The sequence below is a fragment of the Arvicola amphibius genome, chromosome 12 (assembly GCF_903992535.2).
Source record: "Arvicola amphibius chromosome 12, mArvAmp1.2, whole genome shotgun sequence".
NCBI classification, from domain to species: Eukaryota; Metazoa; Chordata; class Mammalia; order Rodentia; family Cricetidae; genus Arvicola; species Arvicola amphibius.
In genome coordinates this window covers 14443251-14463113 of record NC_052058.2, presented here as the reverse complement: position 1 = coordinate 14463113, position 19863 = coordinate 14443251, and the positions used below count along the sequence as shown (strand labels likewise).

The 19863-nt window shown below is 48.4% G+C and overlaps 1 protein-coding gene across 1 annotated transcript in view; it reads right to left on the bottom strand.

The window, feature by feature from the left end:
* The window catches only part of Stum (stum, mechanosensory transduction mediator homolog), a 41987-nt gene extending 23325 nt beyond the window's left edge, over positions 1-18662 (bottom strand). The window contains exon 1 of the mRNA XM_038348457.1: positions 18464-18662. Coding sequence (XP_038204385.1) covers positions 18464-18662 — 199 coding nt within the window. The remainder of the gene's footprint in view (positions 1-18463) is intronic.
* Positions 18663-19863: the final 1201 nt, after the last annotated feature.

Sequence of the window (19863 nt, the reverse complement as noted above, 5' to 3'; positions counted from 1 at the left end):
GGGAACTGGAAGCAGGGCAAGCAAGCAAAGCGGTGGGTCCCCAAAGTGGGAAGTACACTGTTGGCAGCGAGGATTTGCTCCCCTCGGCTTCTCCTGCCACTGAGAAAGTGAAGGGCACAGCTGTGAAGCATCAGTACTACCACAGGCTGGGCAGATGTTGCACTCTCCAAAATGAGGGCTCCGGGCAAAAGGATGGGCATTCATTCCCCAGGAGATCAAGTAGAATCCTGAATCCTGTTGCTGGAGGTGTTCAAGTCAAGAGCAGGTGGTACAGAGCTCTTAAAGCCAAGTAACCAGGATCCAGGATGCCGAGGAAGGACACAGGCTGGGGAGTCCTATTCGGCACCTTCTAAAGCTGCCATCCCTCCCAGAGTCAGTCTCTTCCCAGTCCACCTGAGATCACGGCATCTCCTGAGTACCAAGAGCCATCTGGAAGTCGGACACCCACGCTTTTCAGACAGCAGGATGCTCAGGCTCTAGAGCTGGCTGCTCCTGCAGCTTCCAGGATGAAGAAAGTAGAAACCAACTTCTTCATGAAAAGCGCCGAGTGTGTGTTGGCGGGGGGGGGGGGGGGGGGGGGGGGGTGTACTGTGAGCCAGGGCTGGCGACCCAGGTTCCATGGTCCAGTCGGGGCACCTGAGAAGCAAAGTCTAAATGGGAGAATCCTGGGATACAAAACAAACGTTTGCGTACCTAGGCTTGAAGGGGTGGCCAGAAAGCTGGGTTAAGGAATGGAGCTGCGGGCTAGAAGCCAGGGCCGTAGCCTGGAAGTAAGAGGGAACAGAGAAACCCAAGCCCCAACCTCTCCCCCCTTCCTCCACTTTGCCAGAGCCTTCCTTGAAAGACACGGGACCAACGAGTGGTGGTGCAGGCCCCAGAGAACAGCCTGCAGGGGCAGAGCAGATCAGAAGAGGGTCGATATAGATGAGGGGACAGAGAAGGCAGCGGGAGCCCATTCCCCAGTCTTTCAGAAGCTGAAAGCATGAAGACAGGTCAAGATGGAGGGCTGGCACAGAGCTAGGCACCCCTGGGCCTGATTTTATTTCCTTAACTATTTCATCACAAACAAAAAAGCAGGACTAATAGTCATCCCTACCTCAAATGAGGACAAAGTGGGGCCAGGCAGGAGCAGTGGGCACCATCCCGGCAAGAATACAGTTATTACAGAGTTGAAACAGGACGCCAGGAACGCAGTCCTCGGCCTCAAAGGCACATAGTTCATCACGTCAGTAAGAATGGCTGGAATTCTATTTGGGGCCATGCCCTGGGCCACATGCTGGAGGAGATGCCACAGAAGGTGCAAAAAACCCAGACTAACCCACACAATACATCAGAATACCCCAAGTCAGAGCGGCAAGCCAACCAGACAACTGGGAAGAGCAGTTTCCTGGTTTCAATGCAAACTGGGTTCTCACCTGACCACCATCTTCAGAGCATTGCCCTTCACAGTTGGTGGTGGTCCCCCAGAAGCTCCCTAAGAACTGAAATGAGGAGCTGAAAACAATCCTGGGGAGATGGACCATCCACTCCTCCCTTCCCTGGCTCTACCAACCCAAGACACCTCCATCCTGAGTCTGCTCTCAGGCCTGAGCAGAACCCACCACAGAGCTCTAGAACAGCCTGCTGCGTGATCCACAGGAAAACTAAAGTACACAGTGGCCCAGCCAGCCGGACAACCCATGACCTTGCTGTGTCTCCCATCCCCCTCCAGCCCACGTCAGCCTCTAAAGCCTATCAGGACCTACCAGACTCAGTCTAGCCAAACCTCTGAGTTCAGAACATGAGGCCACTGCCCTTTCTGTAGAAGAGTCGAGAAGCCTAGCAATTTGGTCCTAAGATGGTCATGTTTACTCTTTCTCTTCTGAGTCAGGCCATGGGGTGATTCCCAGACTAATTCCTCTTGGTCGTTCAACCCACATTACCTCTCGAAGCAGCCAAGGCTCATGATGCTGGGGCTTGGCCTGGCACAGGCATGGACCACTTACTGGTTTGAGTTGGTTTCTCTGAGACCTGTGACTGATTCTAAATGAGGTGGGGAATAACCAAGAAAAGAAAGACATCCTAATGATACTGTGCCTCTGACATCCGGTCCAGTTCTAGCTGAAGCATTCAGATTCCTGATTGGTCCCAAAGGACCTGTCAGGCCACCGAGGGAAATCTAGCCCTGTGCACTGCCTTTGTATAATTGGAAATTTTCCAGAGTGACAAGCCCTTGCTGATGGGCCGTGGGGCATCTCAGACTTCCAAACAGTGGCAATGAACTTCTTGTGCCCTTAGAGTTTTACTGGTAGGTACCCTAGGGCAACTTCCTTAGGGAACCTGGGTAAATGCTACCTATATCATGCCACAAGTATGCTAAGAAAGAAGTCATGACTGCTTTAGGGACAGTATTTGGGATTAAGGTGCAATTTCTGTGTCGGAATCACTTGACTATATGACTTTAGCTATGTGACTGTTTTTAACTTTTTGTTTTAAAATACTTTTGAACTGGCAACAAAAATATTCAAAGATTTTGCAGAGAACCCCAGTCTACTCTATCAAGGTGCCAACATCTAACATTTCTCTGTGTTTGCCTGGTCTTTCTCTCTTCTTCCTTCTTCCTTTATCCTTTTTCTTCCTTTTTTGGGGGATGAGAGGAGGACAGTCTTGAGAGTCGAGGGAACACTTGAACCTATGTTCCTCCTCCCTCCACCTTCTGAGTGCTGGCATTACAGGCATTTGCCACCCCAATGGCTTTAGGTTTTATGTAGTGCTGGGGATTAAATTCAGGGATTGAAGTTGGCTCGGCAAGTACTTTACCAACTAAACTACAATCCCAGTCCACTTTTTAAAAAAACCACTTGTGATCAGGCTGCTGATTTCATGGTTTGCCTTCATACACTGGTATGAGTTTCCAGAGACAGAGATATTCTTTTAAATATTTATAGCACAATTGTCAAACTTAGAATGCTAACTAGTCATAGACTGTCTTATCAAGTCTACAGTTCACGGCCCTGTTTTGTCAGCTGAATCAGCATCCATACTGGTACCCTTTTCTTATTCGATACAGAATCTCGTTCAAGGCCATGCTTGCCTATCATTGTGTAGACCAGGCTAGCCTCAAACTTGCAACAATCCTCCTGTCTGCCTCCTGAGTGTTGTAATTACACACTTGTGCCACCTCACCTAGCTAACTGTCATGACTTTAAACTTCCTTAGTACTTTTGTGGCGGTTTGAAAAAAAATGGCCCCCAAAGGAAGTGGCACTAACAGGAGGTGTGGCCTTGTGGGAGTAGGTGTGGTCTTGTTGGAGAAAGTGTGCCACTGTGGAGGTGGGCTTTGAGATGTCACATATGCTCAAGCCACCCCCAGTAAAACAGATCACTTCCTGTTGCCTACAAGATGTAAGATTCTCAGCTACTTCTCCAGCACCATGTCTGCCTGCACACTGCCATGTCCCACCATGACAATAATGGACTGAACCTCTGAACTGTAAGCCACCACAATTAAATGTCTTCCTTTGTAAGAGTTGCCTTAGTCAAGGTGTCTCTTCAGAACAATAGAAACCCTAACTAAGGGGCCAGGTGGTGGTGGTGCATGCCTTTAATCCCAGCACTTAAGAGGCAGAGGCAGGTGGATCTCAAGGCCAGCCTGGTTTACAAGAGCTAATTCCAGGACAGCTAGGCCTGTTACACAGAGAAACCTTGTCTCTAAAAACAAAAATCAAAAGAGAAGGAAGGAAGGAAGGAAGGAAGGAAGAAAGAAAGAAAGAAAAAAAGAAAGAAAGAAAGAACCTTAACTAAGAAAACTTTCCTGTCAATTTTCATGATCCAGTTTGAGCCTGATGTTTTCCTGTGAATAAGTGTAGGTTACTCAAAACCAGTGTTCCTCGGGAAGTCACATCAGGAAGTCTACATCATCAGGAGGTCTACATGCCCCTTTTTGGTGACATTAGCCTTTAAGCAGCTTTAGTTATCTTTCATATATTATAAAACTGATCTGTTTAATAATTTAGCAGCTTTGAGTATACTCACAGTGTTGGGCAACCATTACCACCATCATTTTCAGAGCACTGGGGACATTTCATTGTCACCATGCTTGTCAGTGGTCAGTTCCCACTTCCCACAAGCTCACCATCCTCCAGCCTCGGTTTCCCCAGTCTTTATTAAGATTGGTCAGCTCAGGGCTGGAAAGATGATTCGGTGGTTCAGAACACTTGCTGCTCTTCTAGAGGACCAGGGTGTTATTCCCAGCAGCAATGTGGCAGCTCACAATAATATGTAACTCCATTTCCAAGGGGACCAACCCCGTTTTCTGACCTCTGCAAGCACCAGCACTCAATGTAGTACACAGATATGCACTCTGGTGAAATACCCATGCATATAATATAATAATAATTGTAGTACTTGTAGTAGTTATTGTATATCTTTTTTTTGAGACACGGTTTCTCTGTGTAGCCTTGGCTGTCTTAGAATTCACTCTGTAGACCAGGCTGTCCTTGAACTCACGGAGATCCACCTGCCTCTGCCTCCTAAATGCTGGGATTAAGAGCATGAGCTACCACAGCCTGGCTAGTCCTAAATTTTTTAAAAGGATTAATCAACTTCTTCACTTCCTAAACACTTATAGCAGCAGTCAGAAATACAACTTCAAGGGACAAAATTAATGATGGGTAGTAAGTAATGAGTAATAACTCACCTCCCAGTGAGTCCCCCACAAATCAAGTCATAAGGATCTTAGCTCTACATCCTCTTTTGATAGTCAAGGTCCCAGAGGCTCATCAGAGATACACGTGCTATCACACACACACACACACACACACACACACACACACACACACACACACACACACACACACACACACACGTCACCCTCATCCTGCCTAGAGGCTGAGAAGCGGAAGGAAGCTGATGTCTCCTGGACAAGGGCGTCCTAAGCTCAAAGAGTAAGGACCTGCTTTCTTAGCTTTCCACAACTACAACCAAATGCCTAAGAAAGCGAACTGAAAGGAGGGAAAGTTCGTCTTAGCTCATGGTTTCAGAGGCTTCTGCTTGTGGTTGTTTGGCTCTGCCTGTTGCTCTTGGGCCTGTGTAGATGAGAGAGCCCATTGTGGTAGGAGCCTGAGGTGAACAAAATGCTTTCTCGGTAGCCAGGAAGCAAAGAGACAGGAAGTGGTTGGGATCCCAACATCTCCTTCAAGGGCGTGCCCCCAGTGACACAACTTCCTCACATTAAGTTCTACATCTTAAAGGTTCCATGGACTCCTAAAACTATCACAGGTTGGGGACCAAGCCTCTGACCTTTGAGGGGCACTTATTGCAAACTAAAGCAGGCCTACTCCACACACCCTCCAGCCATAATGTAAATATACCCCCACTTCAGCAAACACCTCTTGGAAGAGCAGAAAGCGCCACAGGCGGTAGAAGATGAATAGAGCATCCCACCCTGAAGGATACGATTCCACAGGAGAGGGTTAAGATGGCCACAAGAGAACTAGACTTTGAGGCCAAGAGTGGCTCAAGTGGATTGGCCCATCAGAGGAAAGAAGAGCCAACCTCACTGGAGTGAGGAAGTCATCTTTCAGAGGAGGCTGTTTGAGGTGGGATGTAGAGGCTGTGCAAGGTCTAGACGGTGAGGCAGGGGCAGAAAACACATCAGCTGCTCACTAGACCTTTGAGACCCAACATGGACTGCAAACTTGGTTCCGTGAGTGACGGGGCGCTACTGAGGATTTCAGAGTGGAAGATGCAATGACCAGGGCTGAGACATGGGCGGACATGTGCTTCGCCTGCAATACAGACGGTCTACTGAACCAGTCAGGTCACACCACAGACACACTGCAACAAGACCCAGACGTCCTGAGCGGCCATTGGTTCTCCCCCCAGCAGCTTGGCCTCACGGTGTCATTCTGCATGGCAAGGCCATCCATCTGACTAGTGCCAAGGGCAGAGTCAGAGAGAGTAATTCGGTTGTCCTGTTCGTGCCTTGTGTTCAGTGTGTGCTAAGGGCACCATGTTGTTCTGCTCCCATTGAGGAAAGGTCCCACTTGGAAACATGCTCCTTTTAAGAAGAAAACATGGCAGCAGCCTTCTTCCAGACAGTGGCCGCTAGCCTCTAAATTGTGGCGCTAAGGAAACTTCACTCTCTGAGCTCGTGCCCTTGCCTGTCTCTGAGACAAGACATAGGGACTTTACCCATTGCTCTGACACGAGGACACCTGGACAAAGCTCCCAAGCTTTCCACAGCAGACTTGGATGGCATTGTGTAGTAATGTATAGAAGCATCTATTCTGATACACTACATACAACAACTGCAACTGAGTACAGTGAGTTGAGCTACGGATGTGGGACAGGAGGGCGCTTAGCCATCTTCTGTCTGTCCAATGACTGTGTGGCTGTCCACAGTGCTGTCCACCATGCTTCTCCTCACACATCCCTTAATTTAGCATATGCTTAGTGACCCAAGCAGGAAAAGCACGACGCTGTGGTGGTGGATGGTGAGATGGATGTGTCGGGGAGAAAGGAGCATCCTTTTCCACATCTGTAAATGGAAGAGGTTGGAAGGCCCTCTAGTCCATTGTCCTAGAGAAGCTGAACTGTTTTATCTGTGGAAGTTTCAGGAATGTTCAAGCTCATCTTTACTTCAAGGTCAGACTTCTCAGTCAGCAAAGCTGATTGAGTGCTCAACTCAAGAGAGGACTTTGGCCATGGCCGCCATCATTCATGATCAAGAACCGCCCTCGCCATGGCCCCTACCCATTCATGTTCAAGGGTTGCCTTGGTCTTGTGCCTTTTTAGTCTTTTCAGGAAAAGTTACTTCTTTTTTTTTTTTTTTTTTTTTTTTTTTTTTTTTTTTGGTTTTTCGAGACAGGGTTTCTCTGAAGCTTTTTTAGAGCCTGTCCTGGAACTAGCTCTTGTAGACCAGGCTGGCCTCGAACTCACAGAGATCCGCCTGCCTCTGCCTCCCGAGTGCTGGGATTAAAGGCGTGCGCCACCACCGCCCGGCTGAAAAGTTACTTCTTCTGTGTAACTTATGATCGCTCATAAACAGATGTCTAACTAATCCTTGTGTTTAGCCTCTCATTAGGAAAACATTGTCCCCATCCCATTTGAGAAAAGGTCCTCTGTCCAGGCCAGGTGACACCAACATTCAGTTCTCAGAGGGATGTTCCCATGTTGAAGGTCCACCTACCACCCCACCTAACCCCAAATGAAGCTTCAAGACACTAAGTCACCAGCCACCATGCGTGCCTCAAGGATGTATCAAAAAAACTGGTCTTAGAAGGCTGGATGTTTTAAACACAAACAGGAACTTCCAATTTCCTTAGCAAAATGACCATAGACAAAGCCTCAGAGGTAGGTGTGTGTGTGTGTGTGGTGTGTGGTGTGGTGTGTGTGTGTAGATGGGTGTGTCTGTGTACATATGTGTGCCCCCCCCCTCCACACACACCCTCATTCGCCACTTTACTGTTTCTATGACCTTTTGACAAATTCTAAGGTCAGCCTCGGGACACACCCCTTGAATATGGGGATTGTCACACAGATGCCTTCTTCTTGGTGTGCTGAATAAATCTTAGAGCCTCTTGGGTCTTCCTCTCGCCTGGCATATTGGATTTGGGCAATAGGGTCAGGTATTTCTATAGTTTGGATTGTGTTCTAAAGGCCCAGGTGTTGAGAGTGTGGCACCTCACCGTGATATTAGTATAAGCGCTGTGAATTTCTAGCCTAGTGAGAGGCCCATATGTCACTGGGAGCATGCCCTTGGGGAGGACAGTAAGAGTCTATCCCTTCTTTGCCCTCTCTCTTTGAGCAGTTTCTCTCTCCAGGTGAGAGCTCGGCTCCACCACGTGTTCCTGCCATGATGAGCTGCTTTGCCACGGTCCCAAAGCATGCACTGAAATCTCCGAGACTGTGAGCCAGGATAAACCTTCTCTCCTTGTAAACAGATCATCTTAGACACGCTGTTATGGTGGTGGAAAGCTGGCTAGCACGAATGTCCAGAAGGAATTTTCAGGTTTTGCCTCCATAAGACTTGTGGGAAGACGATATTGAGCAGGTGCAATTGTTAGCTATGCACAACATCCAGTTCTGGTGTCAGTCTGAGAAAGATCCCTTCACTGACCTTGGGAACCAGAGAGATGCTGGCACACTGATGGAAAATGACATTTCTAACCACTGAGTGTTTTTTGGTTAACAAAGCATAGTGACCTTGTGGTGAGGTCAGGCGGGGAGACCAGCTCAGAGAGGCTAAGTGAGCTGCTCACAGGTCCTTGCTGCCCAGGAGCCACATGAGGGACTACAATGAGGTCTGAAGCCTTCTGGTTCACACCCTGTCCATGATGCTTTGCAGCAAGGTGAGTCTGACAGAGAGCAGGGGCTGTCTTGTCCAGTGCCCTCCCTGTCAGCCTACTGAACTTGCTGCATCTTCCCCCTCCTTCCTTTCCTCTTTGCTTATTTGTTTTGTTTTGCTCTGTTTCCTTGAGATGGGGGTCTCACTATGCAGTCGAGGCTGGTCTCAAACTCGTGATCCTCCTGTCTCTGCATCCTGAGTACTGGGGTCACAGGTACAGGCAACCACACCAGGCTCTCTGTTGCTCCAGTCCTCAAGTTTCCCAGGAAGAGCGTCTTCTCACTGCACCCGACTGTATGGTATAGGCTACAGCCATCCTCAAGAGAGCACACACCCTATTCTGTATCCGTTGACATTCCTTCATGGGGAGCCCATTAGCTCCTGAGTGCCGGGACCTAACTGTTGTGTCTTTGCATTCTGGCTCCAAAGCAAAGCTGTCACACAGTAGGCACGTGGCAAAGGTCGGTCAAAGGGCACTCACAAATCAGCTGCTTTGCTCGGCAGGTTGCCTGCTCATCACTGAAATGCCGCCCCCCCCATATCGTCTGCTCTTAGCTGCAGCTAGTATTCCTAGCCACATCGCAAAAGAAACACGAGCGTAGCTCACACAACACTGATGCTCAAAATTCTGCAGGTGTAAAACACACGCTGGATTTTGTCAGGTTTTAGAAACTCATTACACACCAAAAGAAACATCAACGTCTCACTGATAATTTAGTACTGGTTACACATTGAAATGATAGTACCTTGGATACATATTAAGTGAAATATATTGTTAGATTAGTTTTCCCTGTATCTTCTTATTAACTTTTTGTAATTTAGGCACCAGAAATTGTTGAAGACTTATAAAATTCCTCTAGGGCCCTTATAATATCCCACCGAAAAATTCTGACCTAGAGTTGTATAAGTCATAACTAAGACTTGAGATTTCGCTGCGGGCTGTGGGGGTTATTTGAGGGACTTTGGTTTGGTTTAGCTTTGATGTTGTTTGTTGTTTTATTTTTGAGAGTTTAAAAGTGAAATGATCTAACTTAATCACGTTTTAAAAAGACTGATCTAGCTGATATGTTGAGAACAGACTATAAGAGACACCAGCAAGCGGCACACAGTGAAGGCAAGAAGAGAAGGCAAGAAGAGAAGACGCCATCACAAAGTTGGAGGGATGGCTCAGTAGTTAAGAGCACCAGCTGGTCTTCCAGGACAACCAGGTTTGATTCTCAGCATCCACTTGATGGCTCGAACCATCTGGAACCCCAGTCCTGGGTGATCTAACACCCTCTTCTAGTTCTACAGGCACCACATGCATGGAATACAGACACACATGCAGGCAAAACATCCATACACACAAAATGAAGAAAATTCTTTTTAAAAAGAAGTTATCAGAGATGAGTGTTGTGGCTAAGGAAGCCTGGACTACAGAGTGAGACCCTATCTAAAAATCTGACAGGCCAGAGAGGTGGTTTGGTGGGTAGAAACACTTGCTGTACAAAAGTCTGAGTCCCCAGAACTCATATAAAAGCCCAGAGCACAGTGGGAGTTTGCACAAGCATCTGTAACCCAGGACTCCTATGGGGAGGTGAGAGGTGGAGGCAGGAGAATTCTCAGAATCTCATGGTTCATTTTGCTCAGTGTGTGTGGCGGAAAAAACAACAGAGAGCTTGTCTCAAAGAGGAAGGTAAGGATGGGTGCCTGAGGATGCGTTCCCATGCATGCTGTGGCATGTGCACCCCAGATCATACACACACGTTTGTGCACAGAATCAAAGACTATATACACCCCCACGCCGGCACCCCCACATCATACACACATATGTGTGAGCACACAAACATAGACTGTATATACACACACAGAGCATTTCCAAATCATACAGACACATATGGATGCACACACACACACACACACACAGACTTATATATGCATACACATAGCATCCTTACATCATACACACATACATACGTGTGCACACACAGACTGTACATACCCACAGCATCAAACACAAATATGTGTGCACACAAACTGACTGTATACACACATACACACACAGAGAGAGAGAGCTTTTGCAATACTTTGAAGAAAGGTATTAGGCTAGAGAGTGGCGAAAAGCTATCAGGTACTGAGTAGAGACAGGAGCATTTCTCAGGGATGTGTGTGACTGAAGATGAGTCAAGGGTGAGTCCCGGTTTCCAGCTGGGGACATTCACTGAGATAAGAGAAAGGCGGGTTTGGGGGGAAAACAAGCATTTGCTTCTGGAGAGGCTGAGTCTGGGATACCTTGTGGCCTGGGCAGGAGGTGCTAGGTTGGAGATGAGACTCTAGAATTGGAGGCAGGGACAGATCTAAGGATCTGAGCTTAAGAGTCCTTGTCATAAAGCTGCGATTTAAAGCCTAAGCAGCAAGTGTGGGCAGAAGAGAAAAGATCAAAGTCAAGATCGAGGCCCTGGGGAACTCCCACGTCTAGAGGTTGCAGAGAGGAGCAAAGGAGACGAAGGAGCCTTGGGGGATACGAAACATGAAGCCAAATGAAAAGAACACTACTAGAAGGGAATGAACACTGAGTCCAAGGCAGGAAGGAGGGACAGGGGACTGCCCCCTGGATTTAGCAACCTGGAGGAGAATGGTGACCCTGACAAGTGCAAGTTAGGTGAGTGATAGAGGTCAAACTTTTGGAAGAGGACGTGCTGGAGACCACGAATTCAGACAAGGACACTTTCAGAGAGAGTTTTATTATAAAAGAGAGTACAGAACTGTAAAATGGCCAGAGGCAGAGGCTTGATCAAGAGAGGCTGTCTTTAGAAGTGAGTGTGATGGCGCACACCTTTAATCTTGGTTCTCTCTGTGAGTTCGAGGACAGCCTTGGTCTACAGAATGAGTTCCAGGACAGCCAGGAGTGCACAGAGAAACTCTGTCTTGAAGAAAAGAGAGACAGAGAGAGAGAGAGAGAGAGAGAGAGAGAGAGAGAGAGAGAGAGAGAGAGAGAGAGAGAGAGAGAGAGAGAAGAGAGGGAGAGAGGGAGAGAGAGAAAGAGAGCAAAAGAAGATGTCTGTCTTTCTTTTAAAGATGAGACAGTTTCTGCATGTATATATGCTGCTAAGATGAACCACCAAACAGGAAAAAAAATGATGCCAATTCTTCATTCTCCTAACCTTCAAAAAGCATGTGTATATCGCGGTTTCCTGATTTATCACCTTTAGATGCCAATAACTTATTGGCTTTCTGCTATGAAATAGCAAAATCAGCTTGGAACATCAATCCTTGTTCCCTTCCATCTTGTTCTGACTTCATCCCCATCATGCCACAATTGCTCCATTATCCCAACATGCTACTAACACAGTTTATCTATTGGTCACCCTGGATACCCTCAGTCTATCACCATAACAAGCACCTCTTCACTCCCCACCTTATGTAATCAGGGTATGAACATCTCTACCCGCCAATCGGCTTTGCTGCAAACTCCAGGACAATAGCAAAGAAAACTGGCAACAAAATCTTAGCAATTCCAACTTAGGGCTCACAGAGCATATCATACCCTGCTTCCAATGTGCCAGAATTCAGGCTCCGCCACTGAGAGAGGGCGGAGCATTACAGCACCTCTTCCAGGATCTGCTCACCATGAACAGATCATCAATCACATGCCAAGCCTGATGCCAAAGGGCAGAAGAGAGGATATTCTCCTCCACGAAAGGCGGATAAGCCATATGGCATCAGGTGAGAGTGCATCCCTCCTTCACAAAGGGTAAAGAAGAATTGGGAACAACGGGTTTGTCCCTTGCCATTCCACTTATTTCCCCTTGTGTTGTCCGCCTTCTCTAGGCTGTTTTTCACTTTGTATTGTAAAGGTGGGAAGGCTTGATCTGCTCCTCCCTGGCGATTCTTACGTGGTCTGTGTTGTTTTGTTGATTTTAGAAGGTGAAACCCACAGGGCAGCATTTCCATCATTGTAACTAAGCAAACACTCCCCCTGCAGAGAAAGAGAGCCCAGGCACTGTACCACTGCATCAAGAACACACACCACACAAACTTCCAAGATCCTTTTCTTACATTCTGTCACTTACGTTACTCACAGTTGGGCCACACTTTAAATGGACTCGTATTTAGGCTCCAATGTGCCACTCATGAAACTGTGTTTGCTTTGTTAACATGGAGTTTTTGACTGCCTTATTTTTTTTCTTGTTCATGCCTTATATGACACATCCCACAATATTGGCCTCAAAATTCTTTCCCAGCCATTGTTAAATTCTCCTTTTCTTCCTTTTGAAGTCTGTTGACTTCTGATCTCACTGAGCAGCTTCACACTTGAATCTTTTTTTTTTTTTTTTTTTTGGTTTTTCGAGACAGGGTTTCCCCGTAGTTTCTAGAGCCTGTCCTGGATCTAGCTCTTGTAGACCAGGCTGGTCTCGAACTCAGAGATCTGCCTGCCTCTGCCTCCCGAGTGCTGGGATTAAAGGCGTGCGCCACCACCGCCCGGCTACACTTGAATCTTAATGCTTTTGCATGGCCTTTTTATTTACTATAATTACTAACTGCCTTCTCTTTTTTTCTCTTCCGTCCTTCCTCCCTCCCTTTCTTTCTCCCTTCTTCCCTTCCTTCCTTTCTGTCTTTATAGAGAGTCTTATTTGTTAATATGTCTCAGGCTTAAATTTGGAACTCTCCTGCACCAGCCTCCTGAGGGCAGGGATTGAAGGTATAAACCACCAAGCTGAGCCCACTAATTACCTTCTGCTTTTCTTTTTTGCATTCTTTTTTTCCCATTAAAATCTTAATTTCTTGTGCTTCCCCAGTAATACTCTCTACTGTGCAGAATGTCCTGGTTTCATGTCATCCTCAGAGAGCTCTTTAATTGGGTCCTCTGCCCCTCCTACTCTTATGAAGTTTTGCTGTCTTCTAGGCTGCTGAGTAAATTTCATCTCTTGACTGCTTTTCCTGGCTGGCCTAAGCAGCACTACCAGTCAGCTGGATGGGATTTTTGCTCTACGCAGGTAGAAACCGTGAGTAGGCGAAGAGAAGTTCTTCAACCCTGGCTGCTGGCAGCTTTTCTTTCCCACTCGGTGTTGGCAGCAGGCAACCACAGACAGCATCTTTCCATTAGAGTTTCCCTTCAGGCCTCCAGTACCAAGATCCTTAGCCCACAAGTGTCGCAGTCCCTTGTAAAGGCCTAGGGATTTAGGATTCCTCAGCCCTGGATGGTGTTACCATTCTGTTGCTGCTGCTGTTTCAGACCTAGGAAGTTAGTATTAGTTAGCCTTTAACACCAGCCACTTGTTGCAGGGAGCTACTTGTTTGTCCCGGCTGCCCAGAATCGAAATAATCACACAGAAACTATATTATTTAAAACACTGCTTGGCCCATTAGCTCTAGCTTCTTATTGGCTAACTCTTACATATTAATTTAACCCATTTCCATTAATCTTTGTATTGCCACATGGCAGTGGCTTACCAGGTAAAGTTTCCAGCGTCTGTCTCTGGTGGCAGCTCCATGTCTTCTCCCTGAATCTGCTATAGGCCAAGCCAGTTTCTTTATTCATTAACCAATAAAAGCAACACATAGACAGAAGAACCTCCCACACCAGCCAGCCTCAGAGCTCTTGGCTCAGGGCGCAAGACCTTTGGCCCTAAAAACTTTACAACGTTCTCTTCTCTGGCCCTTTGGAGTCTTTTATACTTCTTTAGCCTCAGCTTCTGCCTTCCCTTGCCTTCTCTCTGCCTCAGCTGCCTTCTTCTGATGCTCTCTTTCTTCTCCAGCTGTCAGGCAGCCAGCTTCCTTATCATTAAAACCAATTGTGATCCTAACAGATTTTCAGCCATGCTTAACGCTAGCCCAGTGCCCATGGGAGAGGTGGGCCTCTTCCCCTGTCTTAATAGGACCCATTATTTTCTGGAGTTCATGGTCTTTCAGACACTCCCTTACTCTGCTGAAGAAACATTTTCAAGTAACTCCCTTAGGAGATCTGTGTAGGAGATAAACGGCCCTGGTTTTCACATCCCCAGGCCTATTTAATGTATGTATTAAATAAAGGTGCTGGACCAGGGGCTCTCTAATGTCTATTCCAAGCGTATAATGTTGTCAGTATGTATCCATTTATAGCTCTGAGCTCTAGGAGAAAATTTTAAATAGTTGCTACTTTCAAGGGATTTGCAGCTTTTTTGGATGAACACATAAAAAACTGTCAAACTACAGAAAGTCATCAACACAAAAGACATTGCAAGGTAGGGGCTGATTGGTTATTGATTTGAGCCTTGGGCTAAAGGAAAGAACTAGAAGCTGAGCCTGCCTGAGGCATCCCTGCTGGAAGGAAGATCTCTGTGCTGTCAGAGGACAAGCAGTGAGTTAGGGGAAGCATAAATGTTTATGTGGCAGTCAGCAGTAATTGACGGCCAACATTAGGTCTGATGGAGAAGTTAACAGTCAGCGGACGAGGCCTTCCTGTTACCTGTTCTGTCTCTCTGAGTCACCAACAGTTATATCTCACCAAATCACCGCAGGTAATAATTTTTAAATATGGAAGCATAACGATTCCTTTCATCAACAGATACGTTTTCAGACCATTTTAGGGCACAACAACTAACTTCCATTTTATACACACACACACACACACACCACGCACGCATGCACGCACACGCGTGCACACAAGCACACACTAGTATCTTCCTTCTTGAAACATGAAGGACTTGGCAGTTGCCTTTATCAGGACTTTATCTGGACTGGGATGAAGATGCCTCTCCTCACCATCTCATCACCATTTGACAAAATGATTTTTCAGCCTGGATGTGTAGCTCACCGGGGGAGTAATGGTCCAGCATGTGCAGAGCCCTGGATTTGATCCCCAACACCACAGAAATAAATGAATAGACATTTTCACGGTGACTGTGGAAAGTGATTACAAGCCATCTCTCCTTCCCGGGCATCACTCTTACTGCTAGACCTCACTATCCAAGGACCACCACTGCATGCATGGATGGAGAGGAGCCTGGAGGCTTTAAAGGATATGGCTCCTCCAAGGTAGGTCTCATAGACTGATGGGCCTGAGTAACCAGCAACGTGGGGTGGTAGTTTTCATTCAGCCAATGCCAGCTCCCCTCCATTGCAAAAAAGGAAAGAAAGGGGAAAAAAGGAAATTTCCCAGAAGAAAGAGAATCTTAGTTTAAGTCAGTGGCCTGAGCAGTTTCTAGAGAGTGGGTGCTATAGGGAAGGACTGTGGGGGCCACAGGATGAGTCTCCCTACAACTGCTTCTCTTGAAAGCATCCTCCAACAGCCCTGCCCCACCCCTAGGAAGAAGGACATGGGGCTGAAACTCTGTTCCTGTTGCCCTCTGAGCAAATTTGAAGTCGATACTAATTCTCCTGCACAGGCACTGGCCTTGGCTGCTTTATCCATCCTCACATACCCAGTGCCTGACATACGGCAATGCCTATGATGGCCCAGTGAATGGGTGGATGGATTAGAAGATGCCACACTTCATCAAAGAGTAGAAGAAGCAGTCTGAATGTTCAGTTGTCTCTGGAGCTTTAAACAAGCCAGGAGGATAAGCAGAAGTAGACCTAAGCCAAGAGGAGGACTTCCAAGAGCTGAGATCCTCCAAACCACTCCCCAGCCAGGGCAGTGGAGGTAGCAGGAAGGCCGGGGTAGGGGGGATGCCTTCGAGGTCTGTGGTCTGTGGTTCAGGACACAGGGCAGGTGCAGAGGGAAGCATAAAGATGAAGGATGCTCGGAAACATCTGTCACTGTCACTGTATCAGCTACCCCACCCAGAGGTGAGACAAACAGGGGCAAAGGAGAGCGAGGCAGTATGCATGGAAATCTGAGGCAGGAGGATTGCTCTGAGTTTGTGACCAATTGTGTTGCCTAACAAATACTAGGACAGCCAGGAATATATGGCAAGACCTTATCTGAAAAAGAAAAAAGACATAGAGAGAGAAAGAAAGAGCAGGACACATGGGCCCACCATTTCTAGAGTGTTTTTTGGTTTGGTTTGGTCTTTATATAGAGAAAGGCTTTGGTTTTTATTTATAGTAAGCCTTTGGTTTTAACCTCTCACATTTCATCAATCTGATCTCCCAGGGAACCAGACATCCCAAACTTACAGATGAGAAGCCCTACCTCCCAAGGGCCTGGGATCTCCCATTCCTTGTGGATAGGTGCCAAGGCCTGCATGCCCAGAAAACTATGGAGTGGCAACCGAGGCAAATATGAAAAAAAATATGAAAACATGCTGAAAATGCAAGTTTATATACCACATTTCACCTGTTATTTCTTGTGCCGTTTGCTCATCCAAGTTTCTTAGAAAGGTGTGTGTGTGTGTGTGTGTGTGTGTGTGTGTGTGTGTGTGTGTGTAAATTCCTCGATTCTGACCTTACAGAGGAACTGTGAAGGAGAGAAAGCTAGATCCCTGGGGTAAGGATTTAGAGGTGAGTGGAGTGGATGCTATCAGAGCAGCAGGACTTGGGGTGGAAAGACACCTAGTGCTTCACACCCAGAAGGGCATGCACTGGTGCATCATGAGCAGGTAGACCCCTGCTAATTCCTAATGCAGGGTTCCCACAAGCCTGGTTCCCTCCCCAACCGCATGCAGTGCAGCCCTGCTCCCCTGATTCCATAGCGTTTGTTTTCTCAAAAGCCTACGATATGTCCATTTCACCGCTTAGAAAAAAATTCTATCAAGATGCACCTTGCCTTGTGACCCTGGTGTTCTGGGGGAGACAGGCAAGAGGTCTCTCTTTACTCCAGTAAGGGGAACCTTTCAAAATCATGGAAATTAACACCAACTTGGCTTCCGGCAGTATCATTTAGAGTTGGCCTGATGACATCAAATGTGGGGCAGGCTGCTAAGGGCATCTTTCAAGGGGGAAGCCCAGCTGAAGGCTCTGACTTTCTACTCACATGGGACTCCTAGCTACAGCATCCCTCAGGGACAGAAAGACTTAACTGAAGAGGCAGGACCAACAGGTTCGGTTGAGTGGGTGTGGCCTTCAAAAGCACCACAGAAGAGGTCCCTGCTGAGCCCTCTAGGAGCAAGGAAGGCCGTGAGAAAGGCCAGAGGGAAGCAGAAAGACACTTCTAGCTGACCTCTGCTTTTGGGAACTTGCAGCCCTGTGAAGGCAACTAGCTGGCCGGCAGAGGCAGGCTCTCTGGAGAATGCATAGGATGCCTGCTTTGCCAGCCCAGCACGCTGCTGAGGAGGACGCCTCCTTAGCGTGCAGGGTCCGCTGGTGGCAAGCAAGCAAGCAAGTTGGAGGTGGGGGGAGGGGCAGGCAATCGGCGATTGGGGGCTGGAGAGAGGAGATGGGGAAAGGCTCTCGTTCTCTACCTCTACTCACCCTTAGGCACTATTCTGGGACAGCAGTGCCACTAGGGTGTGTCCAAACAGCCAGAGCCCGACAGAGACTTATTGGGGAGCGCTCTCCGCTTTCTAACGGGCTCACTTCTGGCCACATGCAGTCCAAATCCACATGCGTGTAAACTAAATAAAATCATGTTTCCCTTCCTACGGTGTACAGCGGGGGTTCTGATAAAAATGCAGGCACCAGGAAAAGAGACTCTGCCTAAAGAGCTGTCATTCACCCCCCCCCCCCACACACACACAGGCTCCGCACCCTGTAAAAGTATGATCCGGTACAATGTGTCTCTTAAATCTGTGTGTCCCCCTTCCCCCAGACCAATCGACTTCTCAGACTCCCTCGAGCTTGGTCGAACCCACCACCATCACCACCACTATCACCACATCCACGAGTTCCTCCTGTTCTGCCTCCTCTCTTTCCGAAGTAGTGGGAATCAAAGAAAGATGCGCTTGATAGGGAAGATTCCTCTCGCTAAGAAAGGTAGCCTAGCCTGGAGCCTGGAGCCGTCGGGTCCCTCCCTGGGGCTCCGAGATTCTCGGCCAAGTTTATAGATTTTTTCTGCCCTGGCCACCTCGCTTGCGAGTCAGAGACCAAACGCGGAACCTCTCCTTTAGGATGCCCACTCCAGTGGCTTCAGCCACCTGCCGGAAGACCAATCGTGGGAGCACAGCCTGAGACCGGTGGGCACACCCACGGGTCTCAGCCAGTGCTCAGGCCCTGCTCTGCCCACTTCCCCAGCAAGCAGCCTAGGTCATAGGAGCTGCAGGGGTTAAAGAGTCGCCTCCCACTCTCCACTTCTTACCCAATCCCGGCACGAAAGTGTTGAGGAAGAGACAGATGACAGCCACCGGGAAGGGCATGTAGGGGATGGCGGCGCGCAGGGGGCCCTTCTTCTCGCGAACCTGCACGACCACCCCGCTGGACGTCGCCCCCCGGGGATCTGCCGCTGCCACAGCCGCCGCTGCTGCCGCCGTCTCAGCGTCTTTGTGCAAAGGCTCCATGGCTGGATGCGCTCTCCAGGAACCCGACAGCCGCCCAGGACACGAGGGCAGGCGACGGCCGGCTGCCGGCTCTGGACTGCGCGCTCTGCGCCCTGCTCAGGAGGCCAGTGCGCTCCCGGTGCTGCTGCGAGGCTGGCGGAGAAGCCCGCCCTCCCGCGCTCCACGCCCCCACCCCGGGCGGAGGGCGGGAGGGGCAGCGTGACAATCGGTGACAGCGCTCCCTTGCCCCTCCCCTCTGGGCCCCTTCCCCGCCCCCCTCCACACCTCTCTGCTAAGACCAGCGTTCACCAGCTATGGAAACCTGGGCGAGCAAAGAAAGTACGAGGAGAGTGCAAGGATGCTGGTGGTCCAGGTACTTGGAGGAATGGACGCGCCTCATCCTCCCACCACTGGTGAACTGAGAACCTCACTCAAGGTCCCCGAGAGCTGGGCGTACACTAGACTGATCCAGTTGGAAAAGCCTCTAGGTTGAGTCTCTCTTCTGGAATGTGTATTAATGCTGGAGAGATGGGGGCTAGGAAGGACGCGTGCAGCCTGAAATCTAGGAAGTCTTCAGTTCACTCTGCGTTTCAAGTCACCGCAAAAAAAAAAAGCAACGTGTTTCAAGTCGCAGATGATGATAGGACTGGAAGCAAGAAATGTAGCTTGCAGCTTTATAAACCCATGCATGTCTGCAAGAACTGTTCCCTTCACGCACGCACGCACGCACGCACGTACACACACACACACACACACACACACACACACACACACACACACACTGTCTCACGTACAGACTCACGCACAGAGACGCAAAAAAGGAAAGGAATGCTCCCTCAAGAGTAAGCCGATAAGAGAAACCATGCCCTGACCAGTGTTGCGGGCCATCTGGGACGTTAATTTTCGACTACCTGTGGTAAAAAACCAGCGGACCACAGCGCCTCCTGGTGTTGATAATACACCAATGGGAACAAACAAAAGACTGGCGGAGCCCAATCCCACCAATACAGAGTAGAATTTGGTCTTAATAAGACTCTTCATCTACACCTTGAATATGTGAATCGACCGAAGTAATCTCCTCTAACCGGGCATGGTGCTTCACGCCTGCAAGCCCAGCCCTTGAGAGATGGAGGCAGCAGGTGCTCTTCCTACCAAGTTCAAGACCAACCTGCGCAAGACCACATGCCTAAATAGATATATATTTTTAAAGTGTCCTAGGAAA